This window comes from Bufo bufo, chromosome 1 (genome assembly GCF_905171765.1).
Source record: "Bufo bufo chromosome 1, aBufBuf1.1, whole genome shotgun sequence".
Lineage (NCBI taxonomy): Eukaryota > Metazoa > Chordata > Amphibia > Anura > Bufonidae > Bufo > Bufo bufo.
Window position 1 is genome coordinate 549,964,421 of NC_053389.1, and position 21,952 is coordinate 549,986,372.

General features: G+C 44.8%; 1 protein-coding gene across 2 annotated transcripts in view; it reads right to left on the reverse strand.

The window, feature by feature from the left end:
* Positions 1–21,952, reverse strand: part of RELN (reelin) — an 841,105-nt gene that overhangs the window by 352,265 nt on the left and 466,888 nt on the right. For both annotated transcript variants that reach the window (XM_040412563.1, XM_040412554.1), the window contains exon 11: positions 41–186. In XM_040412563.1, the coding sequence (XP_040268497.1) occupies positions 41–186 (146 nt within the window). The remainder of the gene's footprint in view (positions 1–40; positions 187–21,952) is intronic.

Genomic DNA, 21,952 nt, shown 5'->3' on the forward strand with positions numbered 1-21,952 from the left:
TCGTGTGTGTTGATTTTTGTTTTGCAAGAGAAATGCTCACCCAGCAGGCTGACTCTCAAATTCTTCTGACCACTGATCCTGGATGTCTTCAGTAGATAAATCAACATCCCTTGTTGTAGCAAAGTTGTATTCACTTCCCTCCATACCATGAAAATACATGGAGTTGCCATCTGATTGACAGCTATGCTATGGAGACAAAAACAAGACGTGTTAATCTATAAAGACAGGTTGCTCTGGAGGTATGAACAGATCTACAAGTTCATCTAGCCAGATGTCTATCTTTAAAGCACATTGAAATGGGCTTTAGATTTCACTGTTAATTGGGTTTCTGGTTTATGCCAATAATGCTTCATTACTGTAAAATGAAAATTTTTACAATTTTCTAATATACTTTGTATCTCATTTGCTCAAGATTTGAAATATCTTTGCTTTCAGTGCATGAGAACATCCCTGTTATCATTCAGATGCTAAAAATGCCACACAAGCCTCCTCTAACCTGAGACAAGCATACCATTATCCAGGGCACACGATCATCTGTGAATTTAAAGGGGTTGGCCCATCTCACACATTAGTGGCATATCACTAGAATATACCCCCAATGTCAGCTAAGTGTGGGTCCCACCTTTGGAACCTGCACCTATCTCTAGAACGTGGCCCCCAAAGTGAAAAAGAACATACACTGCATGTGGATTGTGCTCTCCATTCGCTTCCATAGGAGTTTCTGAAACGAGCCAGGCAAACACGCTCGGCCATTTTCCCATAAGAGTGAATGGAGGATGGTTTACGCAATGCATCCTCATTCCCTTTCCCTTTGGGGTCCCTATTCTAGACATAGTTGCAGGTCCCAGAGGTAGGATCCACACCTACAGTATCTAAAGTTATTAGCCTACCACTGCAAATCAGTTTCAGTTTCTTGGTAATGTCCCTTAATGAAGTCTTGTATTACAGGATGCACAAGCTCACAGAGCTTCTTTTACTTCCCTTCAATATCCTCTTCTCTATGTGCAATGTCAGATGGACAGATTTATTTTTTTTACTCACTTATATAGCGCTGACATATTCCACAGCACTTTAAAGAAATTATCATCACTCACTGTGGGAGGAAACCCACACAAAAATGGGGAGAACATACAAACTCCATGCAGATGTTATCCTTGGTTGGATTAGATAGATGGATAGATAGATAGAAAAATATCCAAAAGAAATCCAAAATTTGGAAGAGCACACACTGGCCTTTTAACCAACTCAGCTCCCCTAGCTTAAACCCCCTTAATAACCAGACCACTTTTTACAATTCTGCACTACACTACTTTCACGGTTTATTGCTCGGTCATACAACTTACCACCCAAATGAATTTTACCTCCTTTTCTTCTCAACTAATTTATTTGGTGGTATTTCATTGCTCCTGACATTTTCACTTTTTTTTATTATTAATCGAAATTGACCGAAATTTTTGCAAAAAAAAGACATTTTTCACTTTCTGTTGTAAAATTTTTCAAACAAAACTACATTTCTATACATTTTTCTCTAAATTTATTTTTCTACATGTCTTTGATAAAAAAAAAATGCAATAAGTGTATATTTATTGGTTTGCGCAAAAGTTATAGCGTTTACAAACTATGGTACAAAAATGTGAATTTCCGCATTTTGAAGCAGCTCTGACTTTCTGAGCACCTGTCATGTTTCCTGAGGTTCTACAATGCCCAGACAGTAGAAACACCCCACAAATGACCCCGTTTCAGAAAGTAGACACCCTAAGGTATTCGCTGATGGGCACAGTGAGTTCATGGAAGTTTTTATTTTTTGGCACAAGTTAGCGGAAAATGATTTATTTCTTTTTTTTCTTTTTTTTTTTCTTACAAAGTCTCATATTCCACTAACTTGTGACAAAAAATAAAATTTTACATGAACTCACCATACCCCTCACGGAATACCTTGGAGTGTCTGCTTTCCAAAATGGGGTCACTTGTGGGGTAGTTATACTTCCCTGGCATTTTAGGGGACCTAAAGCGTGAGAAGTAGTTTGGAATCCAAATGCGTAAAAAATGCCCTGTGAAATCCTAAAAGTACTCTTTGGAATTTGGGCCCCTTTGCGCACCTAGGCTGCAAAAAAGTGTCACACATGTGGTATCGCCGTACTCAGGAGAAGTAGGGCAATGTGTTTTGGGGTGTATTTTTACATATACCCATGCTGGGTGAGAGAAATATCTCTGTAAATTGACAACTTTGTATAAAAATATTTAAAAAGTTGTCATTTACAGATATAATTCTCACACACAGTATGGGTATATGTAAAAATATACCCCAAAGCACATTGCCCTACTTCTCCTGAGTACGGCGATACCACATGTGACACTTTTTTGCAGCCTAGGTGCGCAAAGGGGCCCAAATTCCAATGAGAATCTTTACGATTTCACAGGGCATTTTTTACGCATTTGGATTCCAAACTACTTCTCACGTTTCAGGTCCCCTAAAATGCCAGGGCAGTATAAATACCCCACAAGTGACCCCATTTTGGAAAGAAGACACCCCAAGGTATTCCGTGAGGGGCATGGAGAGTTCCTAGAATATTTTTTTTTTGCCACAAGTTAGCGGAAAATGTTTTTTCTTACAAAGTCTCATATTCCACTAACTTGTGACAAAAAATAAAATTTTACATGAACTCGCCATGCCCCTCAGGAAATACTTTGGGGTGTCTTCTTTCCAAAATGGGGTCACATGTGGGGCATTTATACTGCCCTGGCATTTTAGGGGCCCTAAAGCGTGAGAAGAAGTCTGGAATATAAATGTCTAAAAAATGTTATGCATTTGGATTCCGTGAGGGGTATGGTGAGTACATGTGAGATTTTATTTTTTGTCACAAGTTAGTGGAATATGAGACTTTGTAAGAAAAAACTAAAAAAAAAATCAATTTCCGCTAACTTGTGGCAAAAAAAAAAAATCTTCTATGAACTCGCCATGCCCCTCAAAAGTGATCTTTATAGCGCCGCAGCGATTTTACGGTGTTTTTGCAGTGATCAGAAAAAAAAAATTCTGTCACTGCGGTGGGGCGGACTGAACGCAAGTGCGCGCACAAGATCAGGCCTGATTGGGCGAACACTGCATTTTTTGTAGAGCCTATAGAACATGTCCTATTCTTGTCCGCAAAAAGGCATTTTCTATATAGTTCTGGCAATGTGCGTATCCGCAAAATGCGTAAAAAAGCACATTGCCGGTGTCCATGTTTTGTGGATCCGCGGTGTCCGTGTTTTGCAGATCCATGGATCCGCAAAACACATACGGACGTCTGAATGGAGCCTTACAGGGGGGTGATCAATGACAGGGGGGTGATCAGGGAGTCTATATGGGGTGATCACCCCCCTGTAAGGCTCCATTCAGACGTCCGTATGAGTTTTGTGGATCCGCAAAACACATACGGACATCTGAATGGAGCCTTACAGGGGGGTGATCAATGACAGGGGGTGATCAGGGAGTCTAATATGGGGTGATCAGGGATTAATAAGGGACAGAGCTGCCTGTGTCCTCTGGTGGTCGATCCAAGCAAAAGGGACCACCAGAGGACCAGGTAGCAGGTATATTAGACGCTGTTAACAAAACAGCGTCTAATATACCTTTTTGGGGTTAAAAAAAAAAATCGCATCTACAGCCTGCCAGTGAATGATCGTCGCTGGCAGGCTGTAGATCCACTCGTTTACCTTCCGATCCTGTGAACGCGCGCTCCTGTGTGCGCGCGTTCACAGAAAAAATCTTGCGTCTCGCGAGATGACGCGCCTAAGCGTGAAGGAGGAACGAAACGACCGCCGCCGGAATGCAATCCTGCGTTAGGCGGTCCGGAGGCGGTTAAAGTGACCCAGTTTAAAAAAAAATAATAAATAAAAAAAAGTTCAAGTTCAAATCATCCCCTTTTCTCAAAATGTAAATAATAGTACATAACCAATAATGGGCATCACCTTGTGTGAATACACCTGTATTATTAAAATATAGCAATATTAATCCCATAGGGTGAATGGTGTAATGAAAATAAATACATAAAAACAGCCAATTTGCCATTTTTTGTCACTTCAACTGACAAAAAAATTTGATCAAAATGTCACACACACTTCAAAATGGTATCACTGAAAAGTATATATCGCCCCACAAAAAAATTTGCCCTCAAACAGTTCTGTACACAAAACTACAAAAAACTTATAGGGGTCAAAATGTGGAGATTAAAAAAATAATAATTTGGAATGTTTTCCCGCTTCCCACTACATTGTATACAACCATAAATGGTGCCATTAGAAAGTACAACTTGTCCCGCAAAACATAAGTGAACGTAAAAAATAAAAAAGTTATGACTCTGGGAAGGCGGGGAGTGAAAAAACGCAAAATAGGTTATGTCAGTAATTTTTTTTCAAATCTGACATGTGTCACTTTATGTTGGAACGCTTTTACCTATCCAACCAATTCTGAGATTGTTTTGTTGTGACACATTGTACTTCATGACATTGATAAATTTGAATAGATAAACCGGTATTTCACCTTTATGTCCCAAAAAATCCCCAAATTTCCAAAAATGTAAAAAAAATATTATTTTTCTTCCTGCTTTTAACCCCTTAAGGATCGGGCTCATTTTCACCTTAAAGACCAGGCACTTTTTTGCAAATCTGACCAGTGTCAATTTATGCATTAATAACTCTGGGATGCTTTTACCTATCATACTGATTCCAAGACTGTTTTTTCGTGACATATTCTACTTTATTTTAGTGGTAAATTTTCACCGATACTTACCTAATTTCTTTGAGAAAAATTCCAAAATTTCATGAAAAATTTGAAAATTTTGCATTTTTCTAAAACTTTGAAACTCTCTGCTTGTAAGAAAAATGGACATGCCAAAAAAATGATAGAATGATTTGCATATTCAATATGTCTACTTTATGTTGGCATCATAAAGTTGACATGTTTTTACTTTTTGAAGACGTTAGAGGGCTTTAAAGTTGAACAGCAATTTTTTTCCAATTTTTCATGAAAATGTAAAAATCTAATTTTTTCCGGGACCAGTTCAGTTTTTAAGATGAATTTGAAAGTCTTTATGTTAGAAATCCCCCATAAATGACCCTATTATGAAAACTTCACCCCTCAAAGTATTCAAAATGACATTCAGAAAGTTTGTTAACCCTTTAAGTGTTTCACAGGAATAGCTGCAAAGTGGAGGAGAAAATTCAAAATGTTCTTGTAGCCCCTTTTATTTCATTTTTACAAGTGTTAAAAGGAGAAAAAGCACCCCATGGTGCCAGAACAGAAAGAAACCCCCACATGGCACACCATTTAGAAAACTAGACCCCTCAAGGTACATAACAAGGGGTCTATTTTCCTAAATGGTGTGCCATGTGGGGGTTTCTTGCTGTTCTGACACCATGGGGGCTTCCTAAATGTGACATGTCCCCCAACAAACATTTCAGCTAAATTCTCTGTCCAAAATCCCAATGGCGCTCCTTCTTTCTGAGCCGTGTAGTTCACCCAAAGATCACTCTACATCCACATATGAGGTATTTTTTACACTAAATTGCTGGTGTTACCTCAAATTTTTCATTTTTACAAGGGGTAATAGGAGAAAAAGCGGGCAAACTACATGGCTCAGAAGAGAAGGAGCGCCATTGGGATTTTGGAGAAAGAATTTTGGGGTTTAAAATTTGGAAGACTGTGGACAAATAAATTTAGTAATTTAGTACTCCATGGAAGTGTGGTACTCGCTGAAGCAACCGTTAATGCAGAGGCCCGGAAGATTGGGGCACGTGTCACACTGAGTGGTGGTGTCCTTCCGTATCCCCCTCCTGTTACACACTCTGCACTTTTTTTTAACCGGGTGCCTTCAGTTCCCAAGGTACTCCGGCCTGCTCTTTGCCGATCAGAAAAAAATCAGGGCCTTGAGGACTGCCTCATAGAACTGGAGGAATTTCCCTGTGTTGCCAGCGCTCTGGGACAGCACAAAAGAGTTGTACAAGGCAACCTGCACCAAGTAGACCGCAACTTTTTTGTATCATGCCCGGATTTTGCGAATGGCGTTATATGGCTTGAGGACTTGATCAGAGAGATCAACTCCTCCCATATACCGATTGTAGTCCACGATACAATCGGTCTTGAGGATCGGTGCCTCGCACAGAGACAGGGGTGATGCCGTTACCGTGAATTGTGGACAGTACAAGGACATCCCTCTTGTCCTTATATCTGACCAGCAACAGGTTTCCACTGGTAAGGGCACGGGTCTCACCCCTGGGGATAGGTACCTGGAGGGGGTGGGTAGGGAGGCCTCGTTGACTTTTCCGCATGGTCCCACAGGCAGACGTGGATCTGGCAGCGAGGGACTGGAACAAGGGTATACTAGTATAAAAGTTATCCACGTACAGGTGATAACCCTTATCTAGCAGTGGGTGCATAAGGTCCCACACAAGTTTCCCGCTAACACCCAGAGTGGGGGGACATTCTGGGGGTTAAATACGGGAATCTCGCTCCTTGTACACACGAAACTTGTAAGTGTACCCTGAGGTACTCTCACAAAGTTTGTACAGCTTCGCGCCATACCTCGCCTGCTTAGTTGGAATGTACTGGTGGAAACTGAGTCTCCCCTTGAAAGCAATGAGAGACTCGTCAACAGCGACCTCCCTTCCAGGTACATAGGCCTCCAAAAATTTGGCCCCAAAGTGATCGATGACCGGCCTGATTTTGTAAAGGCGGTCATAGGCAGGATCAACTGGGGGGGGACATGCTGCATTATCTGCATAATGCAGGCATTTCCGAATGGCCTCAAAACGGCAACGTGTGATGGTCATACAGTAAAGTGGGGTCTGGTAGACGACGTCCCCACTCTAGTACTGACACTGGGTTTTTTGACTTGCCCCATGTGCAGCACGAGGCCCCAAAACGTCCTCATCTTGGCTGCACTGACCGGAGTCCAGCCACCGGACTTAGCCAAAAGGGAGCCCGGGGGGTGTTGAGCAATAAACTGTTGGGCGAACAAGTTCGTTTCCTCCACCATCAGATTCACAAAGTGGTCACTGAAAAAAAAACTAAAAAAGTCATATTCAGTGAAGCCCACTGTGCGAATCTGGATTCCTGGTTGGCCAACAAAGTCAGGAATCACGGGCTCAAAATCCTCTGGTGTAGGGGGGTGGAGCCTGGCCGTGCTACTGAATGGCCGCTTGATACTGTGCTCCTCATCCGAGCTGGCAGTAATTAGCGCTGTACTCAAGCAAATATGGGGGAACTCGGCAAAGATAAGCCTAAGGACCAAGCGGACTCGACACCGGGTCGCATGAAACAGCCTGACATGGATAAATATCTGAAACCTAAAGCTCAAAACGCAAGCACTGGTGCAGCCAAGATGGCGCCGCGCTCCACTCAGCATTCAGATATGGAGGACCTTTCGGAGACCAGCAGCATCTCCGATGCATCCGAAGCCGGATCCCGCCGTCGGACCTCCCCCATCTCAGAAACTGCCCTTCGGGCAGTCTTAGAATCAGCGCTATTGCCATTAAAGAAGGATTTGGCAGACATCAAGGAGGAGCTGAGACACCTAGCCCACAGAGTGGTCGCTCTGGAGAGCACCCAGGAGGTGATTCTAACCCATGGGGAAAAAGTAGGTGATATGCTCAAAGCCCATACAGACCTGCTTAATGAAGCATACTTACGCATGGAGGACTAGGAGAATCGCAGCAGAAGACAGAATCTGCGCATCCGCGGTCTCCCTGAATCGTTCGCGCCTGTCAGTTGCGCGCAAGATCTTTTCTTCTCTACTAGGCCAAGACAGGGCAGAGAGAATTGTTATAGAAAGAATCCACAGGGCCCTGAGACCTACGCCGAAACCCAACGAGCCACCATGTGATGTTATATGTGGACTTCTGAGCTATGTAGACACGGCCGCTCTCCTAAAGGCAGACAGAGAAGAGGCGCAGGTCCAGTATGAGGGTAGCTCCATCCTTTTCTTTCAGGACTTAGCGCCCTCCACCCTCGCAAAGTGTCGTGCCCTGCGCCCGTTGCTGGATGCGTTGAAGTCTGCGTTCACGCCGTTCCCCTGGTTATACCCATTCAGTTTATCCTTCACTAGGAACGGGAGGCAAATCATCATCCGCACTCCTTCCAACCTAAAACCGGCCTGGGACATCTTGGACATCAATCCTATAGATATACCTTACTGGCTTTCTGCGGATCACAGCATCCCTCTACCTGTGTTGCCTCGCCCTGATGCCTGGCAAAAGGTTATGCCTGGGAAAGCAGACAAAACCATAAGAGGACGTTGATCATTTTTCTATGTTAAGTCCTAAGATGAGCCCTCATTTCTTTCTCGCTATCGAAATGTAGTTTGTTCCAGATAGAGAGCTTATTGTTACCTGTAGCCACCCCCTTTCACTCGCAAACACCTTTAACATATATTTGCTCAGGCAGCATGGCGGACTATATGTCAGCCTGCTGTCGACCTGAACCCTCTCTCTAGGATCTACGGAGATGGGGTCGCTGTATCTGAAAGGGTCAGATCTGTAGTGGCAGCCCTGATGTAGGACTCTCTGGGCTATCTTAGTGATACACTCTGTTAGGTGTTCCCCTACGCCATTTTCATTAATTCACCCCATAGCGTGTTTGCCATTTTGGTTACATGTTCCCTTACGATTTAGGGTTTACTGCCAGCACTTTACCTAGTTCTAGGAACTTCTTATTTCTGATGGTTTACCTTGAACCCTCAGGTGCCCTGCAATTCCCCCCTCCTGAGGCTTCCCCTGGCTGCATGTTAAACAGGGGTACCAATCTTCCCCTCAGGAGCTTTGCAGGACGACTGTTAGTACTTCATTATGTGTTATGCCTTCTGTACCATTTTTCTTGTACTGTCACTCAAACCTCTTTGTCATTCCTTAACCTCTCACCTCCTTTCCCTGTCCTTCTGCTATTAATGGTGGGATCTCATGGCATCACTTTACTACTCTCACACTTACAACTATGACATCTATTGTAGTTTCATCGTTGAACGCTAGGGGCCTGAACGAACCGAAGAAGAGATCCCAGATTCTCTCTCTCTTATGTAAAGCCAAGACCTCCATCACCTTCCTGCAGGAATCCCATTTTAAGATGGGTAAGATACCCAATATACCAGCTAGGCAATTCTCTCAGTGGTTCCACAGCACTTATGCCTCTTCCAGCAAGGGAGCTAGCATTGCCATACGCAGGCAGCTTCCGTTCAGACATATCTCCACCATTACCGACCCTGAAGGTCGTTATCTATTTGTAAAAGGCACCATAGCTGACAACACACTAACACTCGCAAACATATATGCCCAAATAAAGGGCAAGTCTAATGGTTGCATAACATACTCAAGCTCTTAACGCAATTTAAAGAGGGCATGGTTGTCCTGGGAGGGGATTTTAACCTGCCACTTACGCCAGATCTAGACTCCTCCTCTAAGCGCTCACAGATCTCACATAAATTGTTGGGCCGACTGAAAGCTACTCTACATGAGTTGGGGGTGACAGATGTATGGAGAACTCTCAATACCACGAGTATTGACTATACATTCTACTCTCACACCAAATCCACTTTCTCCAGACTTGACTACCTATTCCTATCAACTCCACATGTGACATTGGTCACTGGGGCTAGCATTGGTAATATTACGCTATCAGACCACGCTCCAATATATCTTCATATTTTACTGAAAGCTCTACCCAAGAGGGAGTGGAATTGGCGTCCAAACGAGACTTTGATAGCAGACCATTCTCATATCACGCAAATAACTAAATCCCTCGCTGAATATTTTGCCCTTAACTCCTCAGACACAGTTTCCCCATTTATAGTCTGGGAAGCTCAGGCACATAAGGGGAGAGCTTGTAGCTTTAGGCTCAAAAATTAAAAAACAACATACAGCAGCTCTAGACGCCCTCCTGTCACAAATTTCTCGGGTTGAGGTTTCCTACAGACTACAACTAGGGAAAAAGTCCAAAAGCTAGCACAGCTCCGTACAGAGCTTAAGAACCTGTTAAATGTCACTTCGGCAAAAAATGTGTGTGTGTGTGTGTGTGGGGGGGGGTTTATGTATACCCTACTCTGACTCACCCTAGCCGAACAGAAAAAAAATTTGGCGGTATCAAGCTGATCAGCGATGGGGTGGGCGATGCGCTAACAGTGGCCGGACGCTCTTTTATGGCTAAGAATGCCGGCCACAGTCAGCGCACCTACAAAAAAAAGAAAAGCGCTTGCGCCCAAAACAATGTGTGTGTGGGGGCAAGCTTCAGCACCCCTGGGGGGACAGGGGTTGCACAGCTGAGGGTGGACCCCAGACACCGTCAGATCCGTGTGCTGCACACAAAAAAACCCATTTTTTTTTCACTCTCCCTGCCTAACTAAAGCTCTCCCTAAATGTTTATGTGCCAGATGGCACTTTATGGTTGCTCAGGGGCCATGGATGGCGGCAGATTGCGTGGGAGGCAGAGGGACCGACACGGGGCTCCTCTCTTCTTGCTCACACGGAAGTCTGTGGGCGGGGACGTTATCCCCCCGTCCATCCATCCAGCCAATCACAGGCGATCCTTGAGAGGTGGCGTCACCACCACCTCACAGGATCTACGGAGGGTGATTGGTGGTGTATATTACACCATCGATCACCCTCCTATTCCGGGTCATCGGGTCACCGAAGACCCGAATGACCCGGAAACGCTGCAAACCGCAGGTCTGAATTGACCTGCGGTTTGCAGCGATCGCCGATACGGGGCCTGCGGTTTGCAGCGATCGCCGATACGGGGGGTCACGGGACCCCCCTCGGCATTGTCACAGGGTGCCTGCTGAATGATTTCAGCAGGCACCCCGTTCCGATCACCCTGTGTCCTTAAGGACTCGGACATCAGGGCGTACATGTACGCCCTGTGTCCATAAGAGGTTAAGGCTAGGGATGAGCGAACCCGAACTGTATAGTTCGGGTTCGTACCGAATTTTGGGGTGTTCGTGACATGGACCCGAACATTTACGTAAAAGTCCGGGTTCGGGTTCGGTGTTCGGCGCTTTCTTGGAGCTTTTTGAAAGGCTGCAAAGCTGCCAATCAACAAGCTTCATACTACTTGCCCCAAGAGGCCATCACAGCCATGCCTACTATTGGCATGGCTGTGATTGGCCAGTGCAGCATGTGACCCAGCCTCTATTTAAGCTGGAGTCACGTAGCGCCGCACGTCACTCTGCTCTGATCAGTGTAGGGAGAGGATGCAGCTGCTGCTGTTAGGGCCAGATTAGGCAGGGATTTACTCATAAAAAACACTTACTGAAGTGATCGATCTACAGCTGTGTATGATTCAACTTCTGCTAGTTAATTGCTCACTGTTTTTAGGCTGCCCAGAGCGTTTTTCTGTCACTTTTTTCTGGGGTGATCAGCGGCCATTTTGTGTCTTGTGGTGCGCCAGCACAAGCTGCCACCAAGTCCATTTAACCATCAATAGTGTGTTATTTATTTTTGCTATATCTTACATCAGGGGCTTGGCTGTGCTTGCTATTTTATTGAGGGGTAAAATACAATTGCCAAAATAGCAGTACCCTAAATCTGATGTTTCAGCTGTGGCTAGCCAAATGTAATACTGTCTGCTGTCTGGCAAAGGATATATATTTTTTCTGGGTTGAAATACAATTCCCAAATTAGCAATTCCCTAAATCAGTGGTTTCTGCTGTAGCAGGCCAAGTTTAAATCTATCCATAAAAGGGTATATTACATTGAAGCTGCTGATAGGGTCATTCTCAATAACTTCACACGCTACCGTGCATCTCCAAGTGTAATTCTGTCCGTAAAGGGATACCTGTCATCCATCCAGGGCCTAAATACTAGGCCTACAATTTATATTCAGCTAAATCTGTGGTTACTGCTGTGGCTGGTAAAGTTATTTAGTGTCCGTCAAAGCACAGTTTTTGTTCTGGGTTGAATTTCAATTCCCAAATTAGCAATTCCATAAATCAGTGGTTTCTGCTGTATCAGGCCAAGTTTAAATCTTTCCACAAAAGGGTATATTACATTGAAAGTGCTGATAGGGTCATTCTCAATAACTTCACACGCTACTGTGCATTTCCAAGTCTAATTCTGTTCGTAAAAGGGATACCTGTCATCCAGGGCCTAAATACTAGGCCTACAATTTATATTCAGCCAAATCTGTGGTTATTGCTGTGCCTGTATTAGTGTAATACGGTACCTAAAAAGATAGCCAGATAGTGTTAGGTGCCTGTAAAAAAAGGCCTGAATTTGAATTCAATACATTGGGCCAAATAATTGTTTTCTTATTGTGGTGAACGGTAACAATGAGGAAAACATCTAGTAAGGGACGCGGACGCGGTCGTGGTGGTGTTAGTGGACCCTCTGGTGCTGGGAGAGGACGTGGCCGTTCTGCCACAGCCACACGTCCTAGTGTACCAACTACCTCAGGTCCCAGTAGACGCCAGAATTTACAGCGATATTTGGTGGGGCCCAATGCCGTTCTAAGGATGGTAAGGCCTGAGCAGGTACAGGCATTAGTCAATTGGGTGGCCGACAGTGGATCCAGCACTTTCACATTATCTCCCACCCAGTCTTCTGCAGAAAGCGCACAGATGGCGCCTGAAAACCAAGCCCATCAGTCTGTCACATCACCCCCATGCATATCAGGGAAACTGTCTGAGCCTCAACTTATGCAGCAGTCTCTTATGCTGTTTGAAGACTCTGCTGGCAGGGTTTCCCAAGGGCATCCACCTAGCCCTTCCCCAGCGGTGGAAGACATAGAATGCACTGACGCACAACCTTATGTTTCCTGATGATGAGGACATGGGAATACCACCTCAGCACGTCTCTGATGATGATGAAACACAGGTGCCAACTGCTGCGTCTTTCTGCAGTGTGCAGACTGAACAGGAGGTCAGGAAGGAAGACTGGGTGGAAGACAATGCAGGGGACGATGAGGTCCTAGACCCCACATGGAATGAAGGTCATGCCACTGACTTTCAGAGTTCGGAGGAAGAGGCAGTGGTGAGACCGAGCCAACAGCGTAGCAAAAGAGGGAGCAGTGGGTAAAAGCAGAACACCCGCCGCCAAGAGAGTTTGCCTGCTACTGGCCACCGCCACTTGGGACCGAGCACCCCAAAGGCAGATCAAGGAGTTCCCTGGCGTGGCACTTCTTCAAACAATGTGCTGACGACAAGACCCGAGTGGTTTGCACGCTGTGCCATCAGAGCCTGAAGTGAGGCATTATCGTTCTGAACCTTAGCACAACCTGCATGACCAGGCATCTGCATGCAAAGCATGAACTGCAGTGGAGTAAACACCTTAAAAACAAGGAACTCACTCAGGCTCCCCCTGCTACCTCTTCTGCTGCTGCCTCGGCCTCTTCCTCCGCCTCTGGAGGAACGTTAGCACCTGCTGCCCAGCAAACAGAGGATGTACCACCAACACCACCACCTCCGTCACCAAGCATCTCCACCATGTCACACGGCAGCGTTCAGCTCTCCATCTCACAAACATTTGAGAGAAAGCGTAAATTCCCACCTAGCCACCCTCGATCCCTGGCCCTGAATGCCAGCATTTCTAAACTACTGGCCTATGAAATGCTGTCATTCAGGCTGGTGGACACAGACAGTTTCAAACAGCTCATGTCGCTTGCTGTCCCACAGTATGTTGTTCCCAGCCGCCACTACTTCTCCAAGAGAGCCGTGCCTTCCCTGCACAACCAAGTATCCGATAAAATCAAGTGTGCACTGCGCAACGCCATCTGTGGCAAGGTCCACCTAACCACAGATACGTGGACCAGTAAGCACAGCCAGGGACGCTATATCTCCCTAACTGCACACTGGGTAAATGTAGTGGCGGCTGGGCCCCAGGCGGAGAGCTCTTTGGCGCACGTCCTTCCGCCGCCAAGGATCACAGGGCAACATTCTTTGCCTCCTGTAGCCTCCTCCTCCTACTCGGCTTCCTCCTCCTCTTCTTCCACCTGCTCATCCAGTCAGCCACACACCTTCACCACCAACTTCAGCACAGCCCGGGGTAAACGTCAGCAGGCCATTCTGAAACTCATATGTTTGGGGGACAGGCCCCACACCGCGCAGGAGTTGTGGCAGGGTATTGAACAACAGACCGACGAGTGGTTGCAGCCGGTGAGCCTCAAGCCCGGCCTGGTGGTGTGCGATAATGGGCGAAATCTCATTGCAGCTCTGGGACTAGCAGGTTTGACGCATAGCCCTTGCCTGGTGCATGTGCTGAATTTGGTGGTGCAGAAGTTCATTCACAACTACCCCGACATGTCAGATCGGCTGCATAAAGTGCGGGCCGTCTATGCGCGCTTCCGGCGTTCACATCCTGCCGCTGCTCGCCTGTCTGCGCTACAGCGTAACTTCGGCCTTCCCGCTCACCGCCTCATATGCGACGTGCCCACCAGGTGGAATTCCACCATGCACATGCTGGACAGACTGTGCGAGAAGCAGCAGGCCATAGTGGAGTTTCAGCTGCAGCACGCACGGGTCAGTCGCACTGCGGAACAGCACCACTTCACCACCAATGACTGGGCCTCCATGCGAGACCAGTGTGCCCTGTTGCGCTGTTTCGAGTACTCCACCAACATGGCCAGTGGCGATGACGCCGTTATCAGCGTTACAATACCACTTCTATGTCTCCTTGAGAAAACACTTAGGGCGATGATGGAAGAGGAGGTGGCCCAGGAGGAGGAGGAGGAAGAGGGGTCATTTTTAGCACTTTCAGGCCAGTCTCTTAGAAGTGACTCAGAGGGAGGTTTTTTGCAACAGCAGAGGCCAGTTACAAATGTGGCCAGACAGGGCTCACTACTGGAGGACGAGGAGGACGAGGATGAAGAGGATGAGGAGGAGGATGAAGCATTTTCACAGCGGGGTGGCACCCAACGCAGCTGGGGCGTGGCTGGGGGGGGGAAACGCAGGACGATGACGATACGCCTCCCACAGAGGACAGCTTGTCCTTACCTCTGGGCAGCCTGGCACACATGAGCGACTACATGCTGCAGTGCCTGCGCGACGACAGCAGAGTTGCCCACATTTTAACGTGTGCGGACTACTGGGTTGCCACCCTGCTGGATCCCCGGTACAAAGACAATGTGCCCATCTTACTTCCTGCACTGGAGCGTGATAGGAAGATGCGCGACTACAAGCGCACGTTGGTAGACGCGCTACTGAGAGCATTCCCAAATGTCACAGGGGAACAAATGGAAGCCCAAGGCGAAGGCAGAGGAGGAGCAAGAGGTCGCCAACACAGCTGTGTCACAGCCAGCTCCTCTGAGGGCAGGGTTAGCATGGCAGAGATGTGGAAAAGTTTTGTCACCATGCCACAGCTAACTGCACCACCACCTGATACGGAACGTGTTAGCAGGAGGCAACATTTCACTAACATGGTGGAACAGTACGTGTGCACACCCCTCCACGTACTGACTGATGGTTCGGCCCCATTCAACTTCTGGGTCTCCAAATTGTCCACGTGGCCAGAGCTAGCCTTTTATGCCTTGGAGGTGCTGGCCTGCCCAGCGGCCAGCATTTTGTCTGAACGTGTATTCAGCACGGCAGGGGGCGTCATTACAGACAAACGCAGCCGCCTGTCTACAGCCAATGTGGACAAGCTGACATTCATAAAAATTAACCAGGCATGGATCCCACAGGACCTATCCATCCATTGTGCAGACATTTATAGCTACCTCCGCTTAACCATATATTCTTGTATTCCAGGGCATTTCCTCATTCAATCCTCTTTTTTTAATTTTACCATTATATTGCGGGGCAACCCAAAGTTGAATGAACCTCTCCTCTGTCTGGGTGCCGGGGCCTAAAAATATCTGACAATGGCCTGTTCCAGTGGTGGGTGACGTGAAGCTTGATTCTCTGCTATGACATGAAGCCTGAATCTCTGCTATGGGATCTCTCTCCTCTGTCTGGGTGCCGGGGCCTAAAAATATCTGACAGTGGCCTGTTCCAGTGGTGGGTGACATGAAGCCTGATTCTCTGCTATGACATGAAGCCTGAATCTCTGCTATGGGACCTCTCTCTTCTGTCTGGGTGCCAGGGCCTAAATATCTCACAGTGGCCTGTTCCAGTGGTGGGTGACATGAAGCCTGAATCTCTGCTATGGGACCTCTCTCCTCTGTCTGGGTGCCGGGGCCTAAAAATATCTGACAATGGCCTGTTCCAGTGGTGGGTGACGTGAAGCCTGATTCTCTGCTATGACATAAAGCCTGAATCTCTGCTATGGGACCTCTCTCCTCTGTCTGGGTGCCGGGGCCTAAAATATCTGACAGTGGCCTGTTCCAGTGGTGGGTGACATGAAGCCTCATTCTCTGCTATGACATGAAGCCTGAATCTCTGCTATGTGACCTCTCTCCTCTGTCTGGGTGTCGGGGCCTAAAAATATCTGACAATGGCCTGTTGCAGTGGTGGGTGACGTGAAGCCTGATTCTCTGCTATGACATGAAGCCTGATTCTCTGCTATGGGACCTCTCTCCTCTGTCTGGGTGTCGGGGCCTAAATATCTCACAGAGGCCTGTTCCAGGGGTGGGTGACATGAAGCCTGATTCTCTGCTATGGGACCTCTCTCCAATTGATATTAGTTATTTTTTTTTTTTATTCATTTCCCTATCCACATTTGTTTGCAGGGGATTTACCTACATTTTGCTGCCTTTTGCATCCCTCTAGCCCTTTCCTGGGCTATTTTACAGCCTTTTTAGTGCCGAAAAGTTCGGGTCCCCATTGACTTCAATGGGGTTCGGGTTCGGGGCGAAGTTCGGGTCGAGTTCGGATCCCGAACCCGAACATTTTTGGGAAGTTCAGCTGAACTTCTCGCACCCGAACATCCAGGTGTTCGCTCAACTCTAGTTAAGGCAAATTGTGATACTTCATAAAATAGTTATTACTCTTCTCATATGCCTACTTTATGTTGGCATCATTTTGTAAATGTCATTTTTTTTTTTTGGGACGTTAGAAGGTGTAGAATTTTAGAAAGAAAATTTCTAAAAATGACCCCATTTTAGAAACTACACCCTCTAGTTATTCAAAACTGATTTTACAAACTTTGTTAACCCTTTAGGTATTCCACAAGAATTAAAGGAAAATAGAGTTAAAATTTCAACATTTCACTTCAATTTATTCCTGTAACACATCAAGGGTTAACAGCCAAACAATTTATAGAAACACACCACATGTAGTGGGGAAAACTGCTGTTTGGGCAAACAGCAGGGCTCAAAAGGAAAGGAGCACCATATGATTTTTGGAGGGCAGATTGTGCTGGACTGGTTTTTAGACACCATGTTACATTTGAATACCCCCTGATGCACCCTACAGTAGAAACTCCCAAAAAGTGACTCCATTTTGGGATAAGGTGACAGTTTTGTTGGAGCTATTTTGGGGTACATATGATTTTGGATCGCTCTATATTACGCTTTTTGTGAGGCAAGATAACCAAAAAATTGCTAATCTGGCACAATTTATTAATTTTTTACAATGTTCAACTGACAGGTTAGATCATGTGCTATTTATATAGAGCAAGTTGTTACGGATGCGACAATATCAAATATGTCTATTTTTATTTTTTTGTTTGCTTCAGTCTTACATAATAAAGTATTTTAAAAAAACAATCATGCTTTTGTGTCTCCATTCTCTGAAAGCCATCATTTTTAATTTTTTTCTGCCAACCATCTTGTGTAGGGGGCAAGTTTTTTGCGGTAAGAGTTGCCGTTTTTATTGGTACCATTTTTGGGTATATATGATTTTTTGATCATTCAATACTACACTTTATGGGACAAGGTGACCCAAAAAGTGGTTGTTTTGGCACAGTTTTTTTTTTATGGTGTTTACTTTAGGAGGTACGTAGAGCATGTGATATTTTTATATTCTATATTTTTATAGAGCACGTCATTACGGATGCGTAGATACCTAATATGTCTACTTTTTCAGTTTTACACAATAAAAGCATTTTTGGGGAAAAAATCATGTTTTTGTGACTCCATTTTCTGAAAGCCATATTTTATTTTATTTTTACATTTTTCAGGTGATTGTTTTTTTCTGTGATGAGATGATGGTTTGATTGATACTATTTTGGGGTACATACAACTTTTTGATCGCTTGGTATTACGATGTTGCTGTAAGGTGCCAAAAATTTATTTTTTGGCACAATTTTTATTTAAAAAATTTACGATATTCACCTAATGGGGTGGATTATGTGATATTTTTATAATGCTGTTTGCTACAGCGATACCTAATATGTCTGTTTTTCTTTCAATTTTTTTTTACAACTTTATATGTGTTTATTATGGGAAGGGAGCATTTTTAGGCTTTTTTTTACTTGAAACTTTATTTTTTTTATTTTGAAATAACTTTTTTTTAAAGTTTTTACTTTTTATTTTTGTCCCACTGTAGGACTTTAATTTGGGGGTTCTGATCCCCTCTACAATGCATTAGAATACATTGTGTATTGTAATGCATTGACTGTCAACATTATGCTGACAGTGGCCTGGGAGACCCAGCCTTATAAGGCAGGATATAATAGGCTCCTGTGCAAGGCAAGCCCCAATGCCTATGGAAGGCATCAGGGTGCCTTTCCAGCCATTGGATCCCCGTCACTAGTGTTGGGCGCGAATATTCGAAACACAAATTTTAATCGCGAATATCGGCACTTCGAGAATTCACGAAGATTTATAATATAGTGCTATATATTCGTATTCGCGAATATTCTAGATTTTTTTCATCTGAACCCATGATCCCTCCCTGCTTCTTGCTTGTGGGCCAATAAGAAGGCTGCAATGTCTTTGTCTGAGCTTAGCAACATCCCTAGCAACCAATAGGAAAGTTGCCTACCCCTTACTATATAAGAACCTCCCCAGCAGCCATTTTCTGCTGTTTTTGCAGTTCTGAGAGAGACAGCAGTGTCATTGCTGTGCTCTGTGCTTTGCTGTGTCATTACATTAGATAGTTAGCTTATATATAACATACAGATAGTGGGAGATAGTCAGTGTAGGTTAGATCGTGATATAGTGTAGCTGAGGTTCTGCTGTCCATACAAACATGCTATAGACATAGTGCTGTGATGTCACAAGTTCACAACAATACACTGTGCACCAATCAGTAATATGTAGTCAGACCTGCTAAAATGTGAAGATGCACGTATTGCGACAAAATATGTGCATCATTAATTTCCGATTTGCGCAATTGCGAATATATTGGAGCACTCTAGCTGCATATAAAGCTATTGTCAATGTTCTGCCGTGCCAACCATTTTCTCCAGTCTCAGGAAACTTCTAGCAGCTTGAAAAATGTAGCAAAAGTGACCCACGCCTGTATTGTGCGCGCAATACGCGCATATTATATTGCCGGTTTTCGCAATCAAGAAAATAATAGTGAATTCTCGAATTCGTGAATTTATGATGAATATTCGCCCAAATATTTGCTAAATATCGTCAATTCTAATATTTCCCCCGCTGCTCATCACTACCCATCACCGCAGAGCGGGGACCCGATGGGGATGGGGAGGGAATCGCAAACCACTTGTATGCCACCGTCAGCGTTGACTGCGGCATCTAAAGAGTTAATCCGCCTACATCACTGTTTAAAGTGATGCCGGCAGATACAGAGTAACAGCTGTCAGTCACAGCGGGCGCATTGCCCAAGTGCCTGTCTGGATCCTCATGACAGGCTAGTATGTCAAATGATGTCAAGGCACTGGCGGCCATAACGTACTAGTACGTCAAGGGTCCCCAAGGGGTTAATTCACTGATCTATTTGGAAATGGAAATCGCCACTTCCATCAGAACGACCTAACATAACTCTGCTCAATGTAAGGACATGGTTATTTTTAAAATAAAATGTGTTCAGTCAACAACCACTGATCCATGCGGTTGGCACATTTTCAAGATAGTGGGTATCCTGCTAAAAGCAGATAAGTTGAATTGTGTATAGATGATTTTAATCCTTTCATAATTCCTTGCTAGTGCATTTTCTGTCTAAGCCAATTTTTGTCTGCATGCTATCGAAGTAGTATAAAAAAAAATAAAACACACTTCATGGTTTACTAAAAGCTTTCTGCCAGGGACTTGGTGTAAGCTCTTATTTCCATTCATTGCTTTAAAGATTGCTTATATTATTCCAAGGATTTTAGTGTATTCTTCTGTCATTGAGCAGTGTATCCTTGAGGATTCAGAATCCTCTTCGCCTTTGTAGTGGTTCATATAACAGTAACCTATTGATGGCAGTGCATTCTCATTTGTCAGAATAAAGGGCAATCCTTTAGTAGATGATTAGTGGTGGATAAGTGGTGATTAAAATATATAGGCCACTTGAACATAGGAACAAATAAATAAAATTGACTTAGTGTTTCATGATGAAATGCTTTTTTTATTTTGTCATTTTAATTCTCAGATTTAGTGTGCACAGATCCTGAAGCTCAGTAGATGTAATCACAGAAATAAATGCTGTGCTGCTGTCAGGGGCCCAGACAAATAAAATGTTCAAATTGACCTGTCACCTATGCACTATCAGTCAGACACCTCATACCAGGCAGGGCCACTACATAGAGTAAAAACAGCTGATTGGCAAGGGTGCTTGGAGTCGGACTGCTACCAATCTGATATTAGTCACCTATCAGGTAGATTATTAATTAGTAAGTATGAAAAAACCCTTTGATAAACTTGTCTTGTTTATGATTATTGCAATTGTCTGTATTATGTATGTATACCTCTTCTCATATGTACAGCGCTATGGGATGAATGGCGCTTTAATAATAAATAATAATAATAATAGTTGGGGATGCCAGAGCTCTTCAGTGGCCTGCAGTCTTCAAAAAGAGACACATGGTCACTTGGCTTTTTCAAAATCTCCTACAGTCAGACTGGGACAGGTAATTTGCCCTAGCAGTCAATGGGCCAACTGATCATGTGTTTCTGATAGTCCTACCAGTCTGAAAGGGGTGGGAATTGTGAAAGTGTTGCTTCCAATGGGAAATGGTAGTTTGGAGGAGAATGCTGCTTCCAGGGGTGGATTGGTAACTTACAGTTGCCCTGGGGAAAAAGTGGCCCCTTGTTTCTGCATGGCAGGACTTTAAGCATGCATAACCTTTCAATAAACTCTGCGTTCATCAATACTAGAGCATGTGAACATGAGGAATAACAGTATTTTCGACCACTATATGACTTGTATTTGGCATTTTTTAGCAGTTTTCATCGGTGCATGGTGAATGTCTTGTTTGCAGTTCTCCTAGATCTTGTGAGTTAAGACCAGTTGTCACCCACTGCAATCCAGAAGTAGATGATAATGTGCTTCCTAACCTTCCCTTACTCACTCAAAAGCAGTCCCAGCCCCAATATCGAGAAGTACTGACCTGTATGGTTGTGAATTTAGTGTTACACTGGCGACGTGTGTTTGCTGCCTGTCCGGTGTGTATTTGTGAAAAGGAGATTAGTTCAATGTGTTTAACCTGAGGTTCAGCACTGCAGAGGTTACACCCTTTCTCTTCTTGGTCTGCTTTATACTTTCTGACTAGTGACTAACTCATCTATGTCCCTATATAAGCCAACTCCATGTTCCACTCAGTGCCTGATCTGCAGGTCTAGCCTGTTTCTGCTAGTCTTTGTTGACAGAGCTATAACCTGTTTGTTCCTGTGTACTGAACTGCTGCTGGATTCCTGGACTTTGACTCTTGCTGCCTGCCCTGACCTCACCCTGAATCTAGACTATGACTATTGCCTGGTTCCCTGGTGCCTCACATTGGTGTCTCTGATCCCAATGATTCAGCAGTCGACCACTCCCGGTGGTTGGCGCAGTGTATCCACATCCACAGACCATAATATTTAGCACATGTCCAGTGATATGAACTTCCTATGTAGCTGTGCAGTCTCTTTAGTGTCTTGCCTTCTCTTTAGAGTCCCTTCTCACTCATGTTTATGTTCACTCCTCCCCCTCCTTTCTCCATAGACTTGTATTGACATCTGTAATAT